The sequence below is a fragment of the Fringilla coelebs genome (genome assembly GCF_963513975.1).
Source record: "Fringilla coelebs genome assembly, chromosome: 30".
In the NCBI taxonomy this organism is placed as follows: domain Eukaryota; kingdom Metazoa; phylum Chordata; class Aves; order Passeriformes; family Fringillidae; genus Fringilla; species Fringilla coelebs.
This window is the reverse complement of record NC_140056.1, coordinates 985858-1002324: the sequence shown is the minus strand read 5'-3', so window position 1 is coordinate 1002324 and position 16467 is coordinate 985858. Positions and strand designations below refer to the sequence as shown.

Below are 16467 nucleotides of genomic sequence, written 5' to 3'. Positions count from 1 at the left end.
CCCCCATTTTCCATGGCAAAGGCTGTGGTTTGTTTAACCACGCCCCCTAATTTGCATATCACGGGTATAAATTTTGACCATGTGATTAGCATTCTGTTTGATGACCACGCCCCCTAATTTCCATATCAATTAAAGTGAATTTCAGTGTTTTGGCCATGCTCCTAATTTCCATAACAGTGGCCACACCCTTTAATTTCCATATTCATGAAGCATATCTCCACTAGTTGACCACACCCACTTATTTGCATATCATCTGGTGATCCCTCCCTCTAGTTTGCATATTAATGAGCTAATATCCTCATTTTGGCCGCGCCCTCTAATTTCCATATCCATCAATGGCCACGCCCCCATAGCATTACCCACATTTCCTTTAAAGGCATGGCCACGCCCCTTAATTTCAATACTATTTAAATATAACATGTGGTCACGCCCACTGATTTCATTACCACGCCCTCTAATTACCATATCATCAAACCTCATTTCCGCCGTTAGCCCCGCCCTCTAATTTCCATATCCCACACATGGCCACGCCCCCACCCGCAGACCCCGCCCCCGGAGCCGCCTCGCCGCCGCCGCCTTTGCGTCACTTCCGGGGCGGCCCCGCGGCGCGCGCGCAAAGATGGCGACGCCCTATGTGACGGACGAGACCGGTGAGCGCGGGGGGGGCCCCGCGGCCTGGGGGGGCTCCGGGACCCCTCCCGGGGCTGCCCCGAGACCCCCGGGACCCCCGGGACCCCCGGGACCCCCCCCCGAACCCGCGCGGGGCTCCCGTGGGCGGGAGGGGCCCGGGGGGGGATTGGGGGGGGCGGGACCCCCGTGAGGGGTCTGAGGGGGAGGGGCGGGGTTTGTGAGGGGAGGGGGGGTGGGGGTTTTGGGGAGGGGTCCGTGAGGGGTTTGGGGGTCCCGTGAGGGGGTTGGGGTCTCTGAGGGGGGGTCTCAGGGTCAGAAAGGGTCTAAAGGGGGTTTGAGGGGGGTCCCGGGACCACCGTGAGGGGCTTGAGGGGGGGTCCGGGGTTTGTGAGGGGAGGGGGGGGGTGGGGGTTTTGGGGAGGGGTCCCCGTGAGGGGTTTGGGGTCTCTGAGTGGGGTTGGATTTGGGGGAGGGGTCCCTGGGAATGTCCCCAAGCCCCCCTGGGGGTCCTGGAAGGGTCTTTGGGGTGTCCTGGGGTCCCCAGGGTGTCCCCAAGTCCCGGTGGTGTCTGTGGGGCTGTCCCCACTGTCCCCACAGTGTCCCTGTGCCATCCCCAGCTGTCACTCCACGGTCCCCAGCTGTCCCCACTGTGTCACCACATCCCCACACTGTCCCCGCACTGTCCCCACGCTGTCCCCACAGTGTCCCCATGGTATCCCCATGTCCCCACACTGTCCCCACGCTGTCCCTGTGTTGTCCTCACTGTCCCCAGCTGTCCCCACCGTGTCCCTACAGTGTCCCCAGTGTGTCCCCATGTCCCCACACTGTCCTCACCATGTCCCTGTGCTGTCCCTGTGTTGTCCTCACTGTCCCCACTGTCCCTGCTCTGTCCCTGTGCTGTCCCCAGTGTGTCCCCAGCATGTCCCCAGGTCCCTGCCCTGTCCCCAGGTCCCTGCCCTGTCCCCGTGTCCCTGCCCTGTCCCCGTGTCCCCAGCTGTCCCCGTGTCCCAGTGTCCCTGCGCTGTCCCCGTGTCCCTGCCATGTCCCCATGTCCCTGCCATGTCCCCGCCATGTCCCCAGCTGTCCCCATGTCCCCACAGTGTCCCCAGTGTGTCCCCAGCTGTCCCCATGTCCCTGCCATGTCCAGCTGTCCCCATGGCCCCGCTGTGTCCCTGCCCTGTCCCCATGTCCCTGCGCTGCCCCGTGTCCCTGCCATGTCCCTGCCCTGTCCCCGTGTCCCCAGCTGTCCCCATGTCCCCGCCGTGTCCCCGCCATGTCCCCGTGTCCCTGCCCTGTCCCCGTGTCCCCAGCTGTCCCTGTGTCCCCGCCGTGTCCCCGCCATGTCCCCGTGTCCCTGCCCTGTCCCCGTGTCCCTGCCCTGTCCCCGTGTCCCTGCGCTGTCCCCGTGTCCCCAGCTGTCCCTGTGTCCCCGCCGTGTCCCTGCGCTGTCCCCGTGTCCCTGCCCTGTCCCCATGTCCCCAGCTGTCCCCGTGTCCCCGCCGTGTCCCCAGCTGTCCCCGTGTCCCCAGGCAGGTACATCCCGTCCACGCAGCGCCCGGACGGGACCTGGCGGAAGCAGCGCCGGGTCAAGGAGGGCTACGTGCCCCAGGAGGAGGTGCCCGTGTGAGTGGGGGTCTGGGGGGGTCCCAGAGTATGGGGAGGGGTCCTGAGGGGGTCTCAGGGAGGGTCTCAGGGGGTCCTGGGGGTCCCAGGGTGTGGGGAGGGGTCTCAGGGGTGAGGGGTCAAGGAGGGCTACGTGCCCCAGGAGGAGGTGCCCGTGTGAGTGGGGGTCTGGGGGGTCTTGGGGGGTTCCAGGGGGGTCCTGGGGGTCCCCAGAGTTTGGGGAGGGGTCCCAGGGATGAGGGATGGGGAAGGGTCATACCCCAGGAGGGGGTCCTGGGGATGTGGGGAGGGGTCAGGTCCCACCCAGGCTTAGCTCTGGGCCCCCCAGACCCCTTTTGTGCCCCCCAAACCCCTCAAATCCCCTTCAGAACCCCCCCAAACCCCTCCAGGACCCCCCTAAACCCCTCCAGGACCCCCCCAAACCCTTCCAGGACACCCCCAGACCCCTCCAGGACACCCCCAAACACCTCCAGGACACCCCCAAACCCATCCAGAACCCCCCCAAACCCTTCCAGGACACCCCCAGACCCCTCAAATCCCCTCCTGAACCCCCAAAACCCTTCCAGGACACCCCCAGACCCCTCCAGGACACCCCCAAACCTCTCCAGGACACCCCCAGACCCCTCCAGAACCCCCCAAACCCTTCCAGGACCCCCCCAGGCCCCTCCAGGACCCCCCCAGAACCCCCCAAACCCTTCCAGGACATCCCCAGACCCCTCCAGGACCCCCCAAACCCCTCCAGGACTCCTCCAGGACACCCCCAGACCCCTCCAGGACCCCCCAAACCCCTCCAGGACACCCCCAGACCCCTCCAGGACCCCCCCAGACCCCTCCAGGACCCCCCCAGACCCCTCCAGGACACCCCCAGACCCCTCAAATCCCCTCCTGTCCCCCCCAAACCCCTCCAGGACCCCCCCAGAACCCTCCAGAACTCCTCCAAACCCCTCCAGGACACCCCCAGACCCCTCCAAACTCCTCCTGTCCCCCTCCCCAAAACCCCTTAACCTTTTTTTTTTTAATTATTTTTAAATTTTTTTAATTTTTATTTTCTTTTTTCCCCTTTTTTTCCCCCAGCTACGAGAACAAATACGTGAAATTCTTCCGGAGCAAACCCGAACTTCCACCGGGATTAAACCCCGATCCCACCCCTTCCCCACCGAGCCGAGGGGGGAGACCCGAGGGGGGCTGCGACCCCTCCCCAACTTTATCCAAAAGCGCCCGGAGGAACCTGAAACGCAAAGAGAAAAGGAAACAACAGCAGGAAAAAGAAAAAGATCGAGAAAACCACGGGGACGGACTGGAGAAAATCGAGGTGGGAGGAGGAGGAGGAGGAGGAGGAGGAGGAGACAGCGCCGATGGAGGAGGAGGGACAGCGGGAGGGGAGAAAAACGTGGAAAACCCCGGGAATTCCGGCAAGAATTCAGGGAAAAATCCCGGCGAGAATTCCGGGAAGAATTCAGCAGATTGCGGGAAGAATTTGAAGAATTCCGGGAAGAATTCGGGCGAAAACGGCGGGATTAAATCGGGGGATAATGCGGGGAGCAACGTCGGGAATTCGGGGAGTAAATCGGGGAGCAACGTCGGGAATTTGGGGAATAATTTGAGGAATAATTCCGGGAATAACCTGGGGAATTCCGGGGGGAATTCGGGGAGTAAAATCGGGAATTCCGGGGGGAATTCGGGGAGTAAAATCGGGAATTCCGGGGGGAATTCGGGGAATAATTTGGGGAATAATTCGGGAAATAATTCAGGAAATAATTCCGGGATGAATCCTGCGATTAACCTCGGGAATTCCGGGGTTAATTCCGGGAATAATCCGGGGAATAACGCCGGGAATAATTGCGGGGAAGGCGCGGGGAGCTCGGAGCGGGGCCGGCGCATGAAGAGCCTGCGGAAGAAGCTGCGGCAGGTGGAGGAGCTGCGGCTGCGGCTGGAGCGGGGGGCGCTGCCCGAGCCCAGCCGGGAGCAGCTGGACAAGCTGGCCCGGAGGAGGGCGCTGGAGGAGGAACTCAGGGCGCTGGAGCTGGACTCGTAAAAATTTTTAATTTTTTTTGGGTTTTTTTCCTGATTTTTTAGAGGTTTTTTTAATTTATTTTTGATTTTTTTTGGATTTTTTTTCTTTTTTTTATTTCATTTTATTTCGTTTTATTTCGTTTTATTTCATTTTATTTCATTTTATTTTAATTCATTTCTTTTAATTTCTTTCATTTTATTTCATTTCATTTTCATTCATTTCTTTTCATTTCTTTCATTTTATTTCGTTTTATTTCATTTCTTTCACTTCATTCGCTTCATTTTATTTCATTTTATTTCATTCATTTTCTTTCATTTTCTTTCATTTTATTTCATTCATTTTCTTTCATTTCTTTCATTTTACTTCATTCATTTTCTTTAATTTCTTTCATTTTACTTCATTTTATTTTATTTCATTTTATTTCATTTTAATTCATTCATTTTATTTCACTTCTTTCATTTTACTTCATTTTATTTCATTTCATTTCTTTCATTTTCTTTCATTCATTTTCTTTCATTCATTTTCTTTCATTCATTTTATTTCATTCCTTTTATTTCATTCATTTTCTTTCCCTTTATTTCATTCATTTTATTTCATTTATTTCCTTTCATTTTATTTTCCGTTAATTTCATTTTATTTCTTTCATTTCATTTCTTTCATTTTATTTTCCATTAATTCCATTTTGTTTCTTTCATTTCATTTCATTTCTTTCATTTTATTTTATTTCATTTTATTTTATTTCATTTTCTTTCTTTCATTTTATTCCATTCATTTTCTTTCATTTTATTTTCCTTCCTCCCTTCATTTTTTATTTTATTTTCTGTTATTTTTCCTCTTATTTCCTTTTCACTTTTCATTTTTCCATTTAAATTTTTCTCCTTTTAATTTTCATCCTGTTTCAGTTGATTTCATTCAATTGATTTTTTTTTGTTCCTTTATTTTAATTTCTTTTTTGTTATTTTAATTTTCTGTTCACTTTATTTTATTGATTTTTTTTTCTTTTATTTTACTGATTTATTTTGATTTTTTTTGTTTCATTTTTTTGGTTTTTTTTCCCTTTAATTTTTTCAAATTTTTCGATTTTTTTTTTCCATTTCTCCCCTAATTTTATCCCATTTTTTTCACCTCCATCCCCACTTCTCTCCCTCTTTTTAATGGGATTTAAAAATGGGGTGAAAACCACAAAAAACGGGGCCGTGCCCCCCTCCCCCCCCCCGTGGCCCCTCCCCCTCTCGGTGTCGCCGCCCCCTCCCCAAATTTTCTCTTTTTTGGCTTTTTTTGGCTTTCGTTTTTCAGAGCGGTGGAGGAATAAAAAAAAGCAGAGACCCAGCGGGGGTCGGGGTCCTTGGGGGGGATTTGGGGGATCCTGGGGGGATTTGGGGGGTCCTGGGGGGGTCCCGAGGGGGATTTGGGGGGGATTTGGGGGAGATTTGGGGGGTCCTGGGGGGATTTGGGGGGTCCCGAGGGGGATTTGGGGGAGATTTGGGGGGTCCTGGGGGGGATTTGGGGGGTCCCGAGACGGATTTGGGGGTCCTGGGGGGGTCCCGAGGGGGATTTGGGGGGTCCCGAGAGGGATATGGGGGGTCCTGGGTGGATTTGGGGGGGATTTGGGGGGTCCTGGGTGGATTTGGGGGGTCCTGGGGGGGATTTTGGGGATCCTGGGGGGAATTTGGGGGGGTCCCGGGTGGATTTAGGGGGTCCCGGGGAGGATTTGGGGGGTCCCGAGGGGTATTTGGGGGGTCCTGGGGGGATTTGGGGGGGAATTTGGGGGGTCCCGAGGGGGATTTGGGGGGTCCTGGGGGGGGGTTGGGGGGGATTTGGGGGGTCCTGGGGGGATTTGGGGGGTCTCGAGGGGGATTTGGGGGGTCCTGGGTGGGATTTGGGGGTCCTGGGGGGGATTTGGGGGATCCCGAGGGGGATTTGGGGGGTCCTGGGGGGATTTGGGGGGTCTTGGGTGGATTTGGGGGGTCCTGAGGGGGATTTGGGGGGTCCCGAGGGGGATTTGGGGGGGATTTGGGGGGTCCTGGGGGGGATTTTGGGGATCCTGGGGGGAATTTGGGGGGGTCCCGGGTGGATTTTGGGGGTCCTGGGGGGGATTTGGGGGTCCCGAGGGGGATTTGGGGGGTCCTGGGGGGACTTTGGGGGGTCCTGGGGAGGGTTTGGGGGGTCCTGAGGGGGATTTGGGGGGTCCTGGGTGGATTTGGGCGGGATTTAGGGGTCCTGGGGGGGATTTGGGGGTCCCGAGGGGGATTTGGGGGGTCCTGGGGGGTTGGATTGAAGGGGGCGGGGTCAGGAGAGAGCCCGAACTGGGAGCACTGGGAGGGGTCGCTGGGAGGGGGCACAGGGGTCACTGGTGGGTACTGGGAGCACTGGGAGGGGTCGCTGGGAGCACTGGTGGATACTGGGAGCACTGGGAGGGGTCACTGGGAGCACTGGTGGATACTGGGAGCAGTGGGAGGGGTCGCTGGGAGCACTGGCGCCCACCGCGGTGACGGGACGCCGGCGTTGCCCCTTTAAGAAGCGTTGCCCCTTTAAGAGGCGTGCCTCTAGCCAATATAAGGGGCGTGTCTATGCAAATTTAAAGGGTGTTGACAATACCTTCAGGGGCGTGGCCATGTCCATTTATGGACGGGCTCGTGCCGCTGAGGGGGCGTGGCCATTGCCTTTTAAGGAGCGCGCCGCGCGCCTCTCGCGCGTGCTGCCCCACCCCGGAAGTGGGCGTGGCCAGCGCGGCGGCGGGCGGAAAGCGGAAGTGCGGCCGTGAGGGGACCCGGGGGGGGCGGCGGCGCGACCCCCCCGCCCCCCCCGCCGGTACCGGCTGGTGAGTCCCGAACCCGCCCGGAACCACCCCCGAACCCTCCCGGTACCGCCCGGTGAGTCCCGAACCCGCCCGGTACCGGCGTGGTGAGTCCCTAACCCTACCGGTACCGGGGCTCCGGGCGTCCGGGGGTCCCGGGCCCGGTTCAGGGATCCCGGGGCCGGTTTAGGGGGTCCCCGGGACCGGTTTTCGCGGTTCCCGGGGCCGTCGCGGGGTTTGATCGGGGGATCCCCGAGTGCCGGGGCTGTTCTGGGTGTCCCGGGGGCCGGTCTGGGGGCTCCCGGGGCTCGGTTCGGGGGTCCCGGGGCCGTTCTGAGGGTCCCGGGGCTGTTCGGAGTGTCTCGGGGCTCAGTTCGGGGGTCCCGGGTCCATTCTGGGGGGTCCCGGGGCCGTTCGGGGTGTCCCGGGTCTCGGTTCGGGGTCCCAGGGACGTTCTGAGGGTCCTGGGTCTCGGTTCGGGGGTCCCGGATCCATTCTGGGGGGTCCCGGAGCCGTTCGGGGTGTTCCGGGTCTCGGTTCGGGGGTCCCGGGGCTCGGTTCGGGAGTCCCGGGTCCATTCTGGGGGGTCCCGGGTCTCGGTTCAGGGGTCCCGGGTCTCGGTTCGGGGGTCCCGGTGCCGTTCGGGGGATCCCGGGTCTCGGTTCAGGGGTCCCGGGTCCGTTCGGGGGATCCCGGGTCTCGGTTCGGGAGTCCCGGGTCTATTCTGGGAAATCCCGGGTCCGTTCGGGGTGTCCCGGGTCTCGGTTCGGGGTGTCCCGGGGCTCGGTTCGGGGGTCCCGGGGCCGTTCGGGGTGTCCCGGGGCTCGGTTCGGGGGTCCCGGTGCGGGTCAGGGGGTCCGTCCGGTGCCCCCCGCGGTGTCCGGTGCCGGTCCGGTGCCCGCTGACCCCGCTGTCCCCCCAGGGATGGCCGTGACCTAAGCCCGGTGCGATGGAGCGGCCCCGGTACCGGGAGGCGGCCCCCGGGGGGAGCGGGCCCGGGGGGGGCTCCAGCGCCGCCTGGAACGGGACCTGCGGCCGCCCCCCCGCTGCCACCGGCACCGGCACCGGCACCGGCACCGGCACGGCGGGGGGCGACGACGACGAGAGCGGCGAGCGCGACTCTCCTGTCCCCGGCCCTGGTGGCGTCACCGGCCCCGGGAGTGTCCCCAGCTCCGGGAGTGTCCCCAGCCCCGGGAGTGTCCCCAAATCCGGGAGTGTCCCCAATCCTGAGGGTGTCCCCAGCCCCGGGAGTGTCCCCAGCCCCGGGAGTGTCCCCAACCCTGAGGGTGTCCCCAAATCCGGGAGTGTCCCCAATCCTGAGGGTGTCCCCAAATCCGGGAGTGTCCCTAACCCTGAGGGTGTCCCCAACCTTGAGGGTGTCCCCAACCTTGAGGGTGTCCCCAAATCCGGGAGTGTCCCCAAATCCGGGAGTGTCCCCAATCCTGAGGGTGTCCCCAACCCCGGGAGTGTCCCCAATACTGAGGGTGTCCCCAAATCCGGGAGTTTCCCCAGCCCTGAGGGTGTCCCCAACCCCAGGAGTGTCCCTAACCCCGGGAGTGTCCCCAACCCCAGGAGTGTCCCCAGTCCTGGTGACTTTCTTGGTCCTAGGGGTGTCCCCAGCCCCAGGAATGTCCCCAACCCCGGGAGTGTCCCTAACCTCGGGAGTGTCCCCAACATGGGCAGTGTCCCCAGCCCTGGTGGCTTTCCCGGTCCTAGGGGTGTCCCCAACCCCAGGAATGTCCCCAACCCCAGGAATGTCCCCAACCCTGAGGGTGTCCCCAGCCCTGGTGGCGTCCTCGGTCCTAGGGGTGTCACCAACCCCAGGAGTGTCCAGAGTCCTGAGGGTGTCCCCAACACCGGGACTGTCCCCAGCCCCGAGGGTGTCCCCAGCCCCAGGAGTGTCCCCGGCCCTGGTAGTGTCCCCAACCCTGAGGGTGTCCCCAGCCCCGGCAGTGTCCCCAGCCCCGGCAGTGTCCCCAACCCCGGGACTGTCCCCAGCCCCGGCAGTGTCCCCTCCCCCGGGGGTCGCTGCGGCTGCCGGTGCCCCCCGGCCGCTCCCCCGAGCCCCTCCCGGGACCTCCCGTGCGGCCTCGGCTGCCGCCACCGGCGACCCCCGGAGGACACCGGCGACCCCCGCAAGGCGCGACAGCGGCGACAACGCCACGAGGAGGAGCCCGGCGACACCTCCGGGGGACAGCGGGGGTCCCTGCGGGTGGCCCGGGCGGGGGTCGCGCTGTGCCTGCGCCTGCTCGGGGCTCTCCTGGCGCTGCTCTTCCTCCTCCTCCTCCTCCTCCTCGGGGGGCTCCGCTCCTTCCTCCGCGCCGCCTCCGCGGGGCTCCGCCGCTCCCGGGAGCTGCTGGGCGAGTGGATCCGGCGGCGGGCGAGCCACGGAGGAGGAGGTGGTGGTGGCAGCGGTGGTGGCGAGGAGGAGGTGACACGTTTGGTGACAATGGCCGAGGTGGCCGAGGAGGAGCTGGACCCGTTCCGGGTGCTCGGCGTGGAGCCCACGGCCAGCGACACCGAGCTGCGGCGGGCGTACCGGCGGCTGGCGGTGCTGGTGGGTGCTGGGGACATCCCGGAGAGGGCTTGGGGACACCGCGGGGACACGGAGGGGACAGCCAGGGCCGTGTCTCGGCAGGTGCACCCCGATAAGAGCCGCGACCCCCGGGCGGAGGCGGCGTTCAAGGTGCTGCGGGCGGGCTGGGAGCGGGTGAGCAGCCCCGAGAGGCGGCGCGAGTACCAGGCGTGAGTTTGGGCTGGGAATCCCCGGGTTTTGGGGTGGGAATCCCGGGTTTTGGAGTGTAAATCTCAAATTTTGGGGAAGGAATCCAGGATTTTGGGGTCTAAATCCCGGATTTTGGGGTGGGAATTCTGAATTTTGGGGTATAAATCCCAAATTTTGGGGGGTAAATCTCGGGTTTTGGGGCGTAAATCCCAAATTTTGGGGTGGAAATCCCCGATTTTGGGGTGGGGATCCTGAATTTTGGGGTGAGAATCCCGGGTTTTGGGGCGTAAATCCCAGATTTTGGGGTGTAAATCCCGGGTTTTGGGGTGTGAATCCCAAATTTTGGGGTGGGAATCCTGAATTTTGGGGTGGGAATCCCGGGTTTTGGGGTGTAAATCTCAAACTTTGAGGTAGGAATCCCAGGTTTTGGGGCGTGAATCCCAAATTTTGGGGTGGGAATCCCGGGTTTTGGGGTGGGAATTCCAGTTTTGGGGCAGGCTGGGAGCGGGTGAGCAGCCCCCGAGAGGCGGCGCGAGTACCAGGCGTGAGTTTGGGCTGGGAATCCCCGGTTTTGGGTGGGAATCCCGGGTTTTGGGGCGTAAATCCCAAATTTTGGGGTGAGAATCCCAAAATTTGGGGTGGAAATCACGGGTTTTGGGGCGTGAATCCCAAATTTTGGGGTGGAAATCACGGGTTTTGGGGCGTAAATCCCAAATTTTGGGGTGGAAATCCCCGATTTTGGGGTGGGGATCCTGAATTTTGGGGTGAGAATCCTAAATTTTGGGGCGTAAATCCCAGATTTTGGGGTAGGAATCCCGGGTTTTGGGGTGTGAATCCCAAATTTTGGGGTGGGAATCCCGGGTTTTGGGGCGTGAATCCCAAATTTTGGGGTGGGAATCCTGAATTTTGGGGTGGGAATCCCGGGTTTTGGGGTGTAAATCTCAAACTTTGAGGTAGGAATCCCAGGTTTTGGGGCGTGAATCCCAAATTTTGGGGTGGGAATCCCGGGTTTTGGGGTGGGAATTCCAATTTTGGGGCAGGCTGGGAGCGGGTGAGCAGCCCCGAGAGGCGGCGCGAGTACCAGGCGTGAGTTTGGGCTGGAAATCCCCGGTTTTGGGGTGGGGATCCCGGGTTTTGGGGTGTAAATCCCAAATTTTGGGGTGGGAATCCCCGGATTTGGGGTGGAAATCCCCGATTTTGGGGTGGGAATCCCGGGTTTTGGGGTGTAAATCTCAAATTTTGGGGTAGTAATCCCAGGTTTTGGGGTGTAAATCCCGGATTTTGGGGCGGAAATTCCGGGTGGGAATCCCGAGTTTTGTGGTGGGAATCCTGGGTTTGGGGCATAATTCCCATTTTTTAGATTCTAATTCTCATATTTTGGGTTGTAACCCCCGTTTTTGGGGTGCAGGAGGCAGCTGGCGCGGGGGGAGCTGGCGCGGGCGCTGGGCGCGTTTTTAGGGCCGTATATCCCATTTTTGGGGGTGCCCATCCCAGATTTCGGGGTGCCCATCCCAGATTTTGGGGTGCCCATCCCATGTTTTGGGGTTTAACCCCCGTTTTTGGGGCGCAGGAGGCAGCTGGCGCGGGGGGAGCTGGCGCGGGCGCTGGGCGCGTTTTTAGGGCTGTATATCCCATTTTTAGGGCCGTATATCCCATTTTTGGGGCTGTCATTCCCATTTTTGGGGGTGCCAATCCCAGATTTTGGGGTGCCAATCCCATATTTTGGGTTTTAACTCCCGTTTTTGGGGTGCAGGAGGCAGCTGGCGCGCGGGGAGCTGGCGCGGGCGCTGGGCGCGTTCCTGGGCCGGCTGCAGGAGGAGCTCAGGGACGCCATGGACGCCATGGGCTGCACCCGCTGCGGGGGGCGCCACAGGTGGGGACACGGGGGACAGCGGGGACACCTGGGACTGGGGGGGGACAGAGGGGACTGCAGGGACAATGGGGACAACGGGGACAGGGGGGACACCTGGGACAGGGGGGGGACGGGGGACACCTGGGATTGGGGGGGGGACAGTGGGTCAGTGGGGACAGAGGGACAGCGGGGACAATGGGGACAGTGGGGACAGTGGGGACTACAGGGACAGTGGGGACAGTGGGGACACCTGGGACAGAGGGGACAACAGGGACAGTGGGGGGATGGGGGGACACCTGGGACGGGGGGACAGCTGGGACTGCAGGGACAATGGGACAGCGGGGACAGGGGGTCACCTGGGACAATGGGGGCACCCTTGGGGACACCTGGGACTGCAGGACAACGGGAACAGTGGGGACACCTGGGACAAGGGGGACAGAGGGGACAGTGGGGACAAGAGGGGACACCTGGGACTGTGGGGACAATGGGGACAGCAGGGGGATGGGGGGGCACCTGGGACAGTGGGGACAGCAGGGACAATGGGGACACCTGGGACTGCAGGGACAATGGGGACAGGAGGGTCAATGGGGACACCTGGGACTGCAGGGACAATGGGGACAGTGGGGACAGCAGGGGGACGGGGGGACACCTGGGACAGTGGGGACTGCAGGGACAATGGGGACAGAGGGGACACCTGGGACAGTGAGGACAGCACTGGGGGGGGGACATCGTGTCCTGGGGGGCTTAGGTGACATGTCTTGGAGAGTTGGGGTGACATGTCCCTGGAGCTTGGGGTGACACTGTGTCCTGGGGGTCCTGCTGTGTCCCTGGGGCTGTCACAGTGTCCCCATTGTCCCCAGTGTCCCCAATGTCCCCAGTGTCCCCAATGTCCCCAGTGTCCCCGTGTCCCCGCAGGCGGTTCCAGCTGGACAGGGACCCGCGCGGTGGCCGCTGGTGTGGCCCGTGCGGGGGGTGGCACAGTGTCCCCAATGTCCCCATGTCCCCGTGTCCCCGCAGGCGGTTCCAGCTGGACAGGGACCCGCGCGGTGGCCGCTGGTGTGGCCCGTGCGGGGGGTGGCACAGTGTCCCCAATGTCCCCATGTCCCCACAGGCGGTTCCAGCTGGACAGGGACCCGCGCGGTGGCCGCTGGTGTGGCCCGTGCGGGGGGTGGCACGCGGCCGAGGAGGGTGACCTGTGGGCCGAGTCCAGCCTGCTGGGCCTCAAGGTCACCTACCTGGCCCGCATGGACGGCCACGTCTACGACGTCACCGGTGAGGGGACACCCGGGGGGGACACGGCCACGGGGCCGGGGGGTGGGCACACCCACACGGGGGGTGACAGATCCCGGGGTCACCATGAGCAGGGGACACCATGACCAAGGGGACACCGTGACCATCCCTGGGGGTCTCTGGGGACACCATGACCAAGGGGTCACCATGACCGTCCCAGGGTCTTTGATGTCACCATGACCAGGGGACACCATGACCATCCCTGGGGGTGCTTGGTGTCACCATCCTTGGGGACCTCTCTGATGTCACCATCCCAGGGATGTCTCTGGTGTCACCATGACCAGGGGGACACCGTGACCATCCCCAGGAGTTTGGGGACACCATGACCAGGTGTCCCTGGTGTCACCATGACCAATGGGACACCATGACCAGGGGGACACCATGACCAAGGGGACACCATGACCAGGTGTCCCTGGTGTCAGCATGACCAAGGGGACACCATGTCCACCCCAGGGGTCACTCTGGTGTCACCATGCCCAGGTCACTCTGGTGTCACCATGCCGTCCCCAGGGGTCACTTTGGTGTCACCATGCCGTCCCCAGGGGTCTCTCTGGTGTCACCATGCCCTCCCCAGGGGTCACTCTGGTGTCACCAGCCCAGGTCACTCTGGTGTCACCCTGCCCACCCCAGGGGTCACTCTGGTGTCACCATGCCGTCCCCAGGGGTCACTCTGGTGTCACCATGCCCACCCCAGGGGTCACTCTGGTGTCACCATGCCCTCCCCAGGGGTCACTCTGGTGTCACCATGCCGTCCCCAGGGTCTCTGGTGTCACCATGCCCAGGTGTCACCATGCCCGTCCCAGGGGTCACTCTGGTGTCACCATGCCGTCCCCAGGCTCCCTGGTGTCACCGTGACCCAGTGTCCCCTGTCTGTCCCCAGAGTGGGCGGGCTGCCAGCGCGTGGCCATCTCCCCGGACAGCCACCGTGTCCCCTACCACCTGTCCTTCGGCGCCAGGACAGCCACGCCGGCCGGACGCCAGCGGTCAGTGACGGGGGTGTCCCCAAGGGTGTCCCCAAGGTGTACCCAAGGGTGCCCAGGGGTGTCCCCAAGGGTGTCCCCAGGGGTGTCCCCAAGGGTGTCCAGGGCTGTCCCCAAGGGTGTCCCCAAGGGTGTCCAGGGCTGTCCCCAAGGGTGTCCTGAGGGTGTCCCCAAGGGTGTCCCCAAGGGTGTCCAGGGGTGTCCCCAAGGGTGTCCTGGGGGTGTCCCCAAGGGTGTCCCCAAGGGTGTCCAGGGCTGTCCCCAAGGGTGTCCTGAGGGTGTCCCCAAGGGTGTCCTGGGGTGTCCCCAAGGGTGTCCTGGGGTGTCCCCAAGGGTGACCTGGGGGTGTCCCCAAGGGTGTCCCCAAGGGTGTCCTGGGGTGTCCTGGGGATGTCCAGGGGTGTCCCCGAGGGTGTCCAGGGGTGTCCCCAAGGGTGTCCTGGGGTGTCCCCAAGGGTGTCCTGGGGTGTCCTGGGGACATCCAGGGGTGTCCAGGGGTGTCCTGGTGGTGTCCAGGGTCTGGATTCCAGTGGTCAGTCCTGGGGTAGGAGGTTCCAAAGGTGTTCAGGTGTGCCCAGGTACATCCAGGTGTGCCCAGAGGGTGTCTAGGGAGTGCCCAGATGTGTCAAAGTATATCCAGGTGTGCCCAGGGTGTGCCCAGGTACATCCAGGTGTGCTCAGGGTGTGTCCAGGTACATCCAGGCAGTGCCCAGGTGTGCTCAGGGTGTGCCCAGGTGTGCTCAGGCACATCCAGGTGTGCCCAGGTGTGTTCAGGGTGTGCCCAGGTACATCCAGGTGTGCCCACGTGTGCCCAGGGTGTGCCTAGGGGGTGCCCAGGTACATCCAGGTGTGCTCAGGGGGTGCCCAGGTGTGCTCAGGGTGTGCCCAGGTGTGCTCAGGGTGTGCCCAGGTGTGCCCAGGTGTGCCCAGGGGGTGCCCAGGTACATCCAGGTGTGCCCAGGTGCGCTCAGGGTGTGCCCAGGTACATCCAGGTGTGCCCAGGGTGTGCCCAGGTACATCCAGGTGTGCTCAGGGTGTGCCCAGGTGTATCCAGGGAGTGCCCAGGGGGTGCCCAGGTACGCCCAGCCCTGCCCCAACCCCTTTCCTCTCTCCCCCCAGGCCCCCCCCCAAGGGCAGCCCCCCGTCCCCCGCCGACCTCCAGGATTTCCTGGCCCGCGTTTTCCAGGGAAATCCGGGCGAGCCCGGGGGGGCTTCCCCCGCCCCCCCCGCGGCTGCGGGACCCCCCCAGGGACCCCCCCAGCCCCAGGGGGGCGCCCCCAGGGGGGACACGAAGCACAAGAGGAGGAAGAAGGGGCGGCGGCCGCTGCCGCGCTGAGGAGACCCCCCCGACCCCCACCCCAAAAAAAAAAAAAAAAAAGGGCTTGGAATAAAAAAATCTATTTTTTTTTCTTTTTTTTTTCGGGTTTTTTAAAGAAAATCGAGTGGTGGTTTTTTGTATTTAAAAATAAAAAAGGGGGGGTGGAAATTGGGGTTGGTGTGGGGGTCCCCCCCGGCTCCGGGAGCTCCCGGTCGCGCTACTTCCGGTTGGCACCGGAAGAAGAATGACGTCACTGGCGCCACAATGGGCGCCGCCATGTTGGAGGTTCCGGGGAGGCCTCAGGGCGCGGCGCCATCTTGAGTGTGGGCAGGGCCGCGCTGGCGGCGCGTCAGGCGCCGGTACCGGGGTTGTGGCGGGGCCGGAGGGGCCGGGACTGACCCGTGGGGTGGGGGCGTGTCCGGTTAGTCCGGGAGACACGGCCTGGACGGACGGAGAAGCGGCCACACCCATCATGGCGGCCCCCACACCCATCATGGCGGCCTCAATCCATCAAGGCGGCCCCCACACCCATCATGGCGGCCCCCACACCCATCATGGCGGCAGTCCCTGGACACTGAAGGAGCACTCGGGGTCAGTGTGGGGTCAGCGCCTTTTATTGGGGACAATAAGTGACCCCTGGGGCCGAACTGACCCCTGGGGCCGCGGTCACTGCCCGTCCTGGGAGCTCCGGGACATGGCGGGGCCTCCATGGGGCCTTCCCAGGGCACAGCCAGGGACCGTCCCTGTCCCCTGTCCCTGTCCCCTGTCCCGGTCCCCATCCCTGTCCCCTGTCCCCATCCCTGTCCCTGTCCCCTGTCCCTGTCCCCTGTCCCTGTCCCCATCCCTGTCCCCTGTCCCTGTCCCCTGTCCCCTGTCCCTGTCCCCTGTCCCTGTCCCTGTCCCCATCCCTGTCCCTATCCCTGTCCCCTGTCCCTGTCCCCTGTCCCTGTCCCTGTCCCCTGTCCCTGTCCCCTGTCCCTGTCCCCTGTCCCCTGTCCCTCTGTGTCCGTTTTGGGTCCATCCCTGTGTCCGTTTGTCCATGTCCTGTGTCCTTCCTGTGCCCATTTGTCCATCCCCGCATCCATCCCCATGTCCATCTGTCCATGTCCCCTGTCCATCCCTGTGTCCATTTCTCCACACTGTGCCCATCCCGTGTCCCTCTGTCCATCCCCCTGTCCATGCTGCGTCCATCTGTCCCTGCCATGTCTGTCTGTCTGTCAGTGTCCGTCAGGCGGGTC

At 62.0% G+C, this 16467-nt stretch overlaps 2 protein-coding genes across 4 annotated transcripts; both read left to right on the top strand.

Annotated features, from left to right (window-relative positions):
- The first annotated feature begins 603 nt into the window (after positions 1 to 603).
- PYM1 (PYM homolog 1, exon junction complex associated factor) lies at positions 604 to 4621 on the top strand. The gene is made up of 4 exons (XM_084223473.1): positions 604 to 650; positions 2160 to 2253; positions 3328 to 3565; positions 3749 to 4621. The coding sequence occupies exons 1-4, from the start codon at positions 620 to 622 to the stop codon at positions 4286 to 4288; spliced, it is 903 nt and encodes a 300-aa protein (XP_084079599.1). The 5' UTR covers positions 604 to 619; the 3' UTR covers positions 4289 to 4621.
- Positions 4622 to 6967: 2346 nt separating this feature from the next.
- DNAJC14 (DnaJ heat shock protein family (Hsp40) member C14) lies at positions 6968 to 15291 on the top strand. Of its 3 annotated transcripts, none has more exons than XM_084223457.1 (7): positions 6968 to 7088; positions 7987 to 9621; positions 9703 to 9809; positions 11543 to 11662; positions 12753 to 12913; positions 13812 to 13914; positions 15031 to 15291. In XM_084223457.1, exons 2-7 carry the CDS (start codon positions 8014 to 8016, stop codon positions 15245 to 15247), a joined length of 2316 nt encoding a protein of 771 aa, XP_084079583.1. In that variant the 5' UTR covers positions 6968 to 7088; positions 7987 to 8013; the 3' UTR covers positions 15248 to 15291. The 3 variants fall into 3 exon arrangements, with proteins under 3 accessions (XP_084079583.1, XP_084079584.1, XP_084079585.1); XM_084223458.1 differs by having other exon boundaries at positions 7024 to 7140; XM_084223459.1 differs by having other exon boundaries at positions 7078 to 7171.
- Positions 15292 to 16467: the final 1176 nt, after the last annotated feature.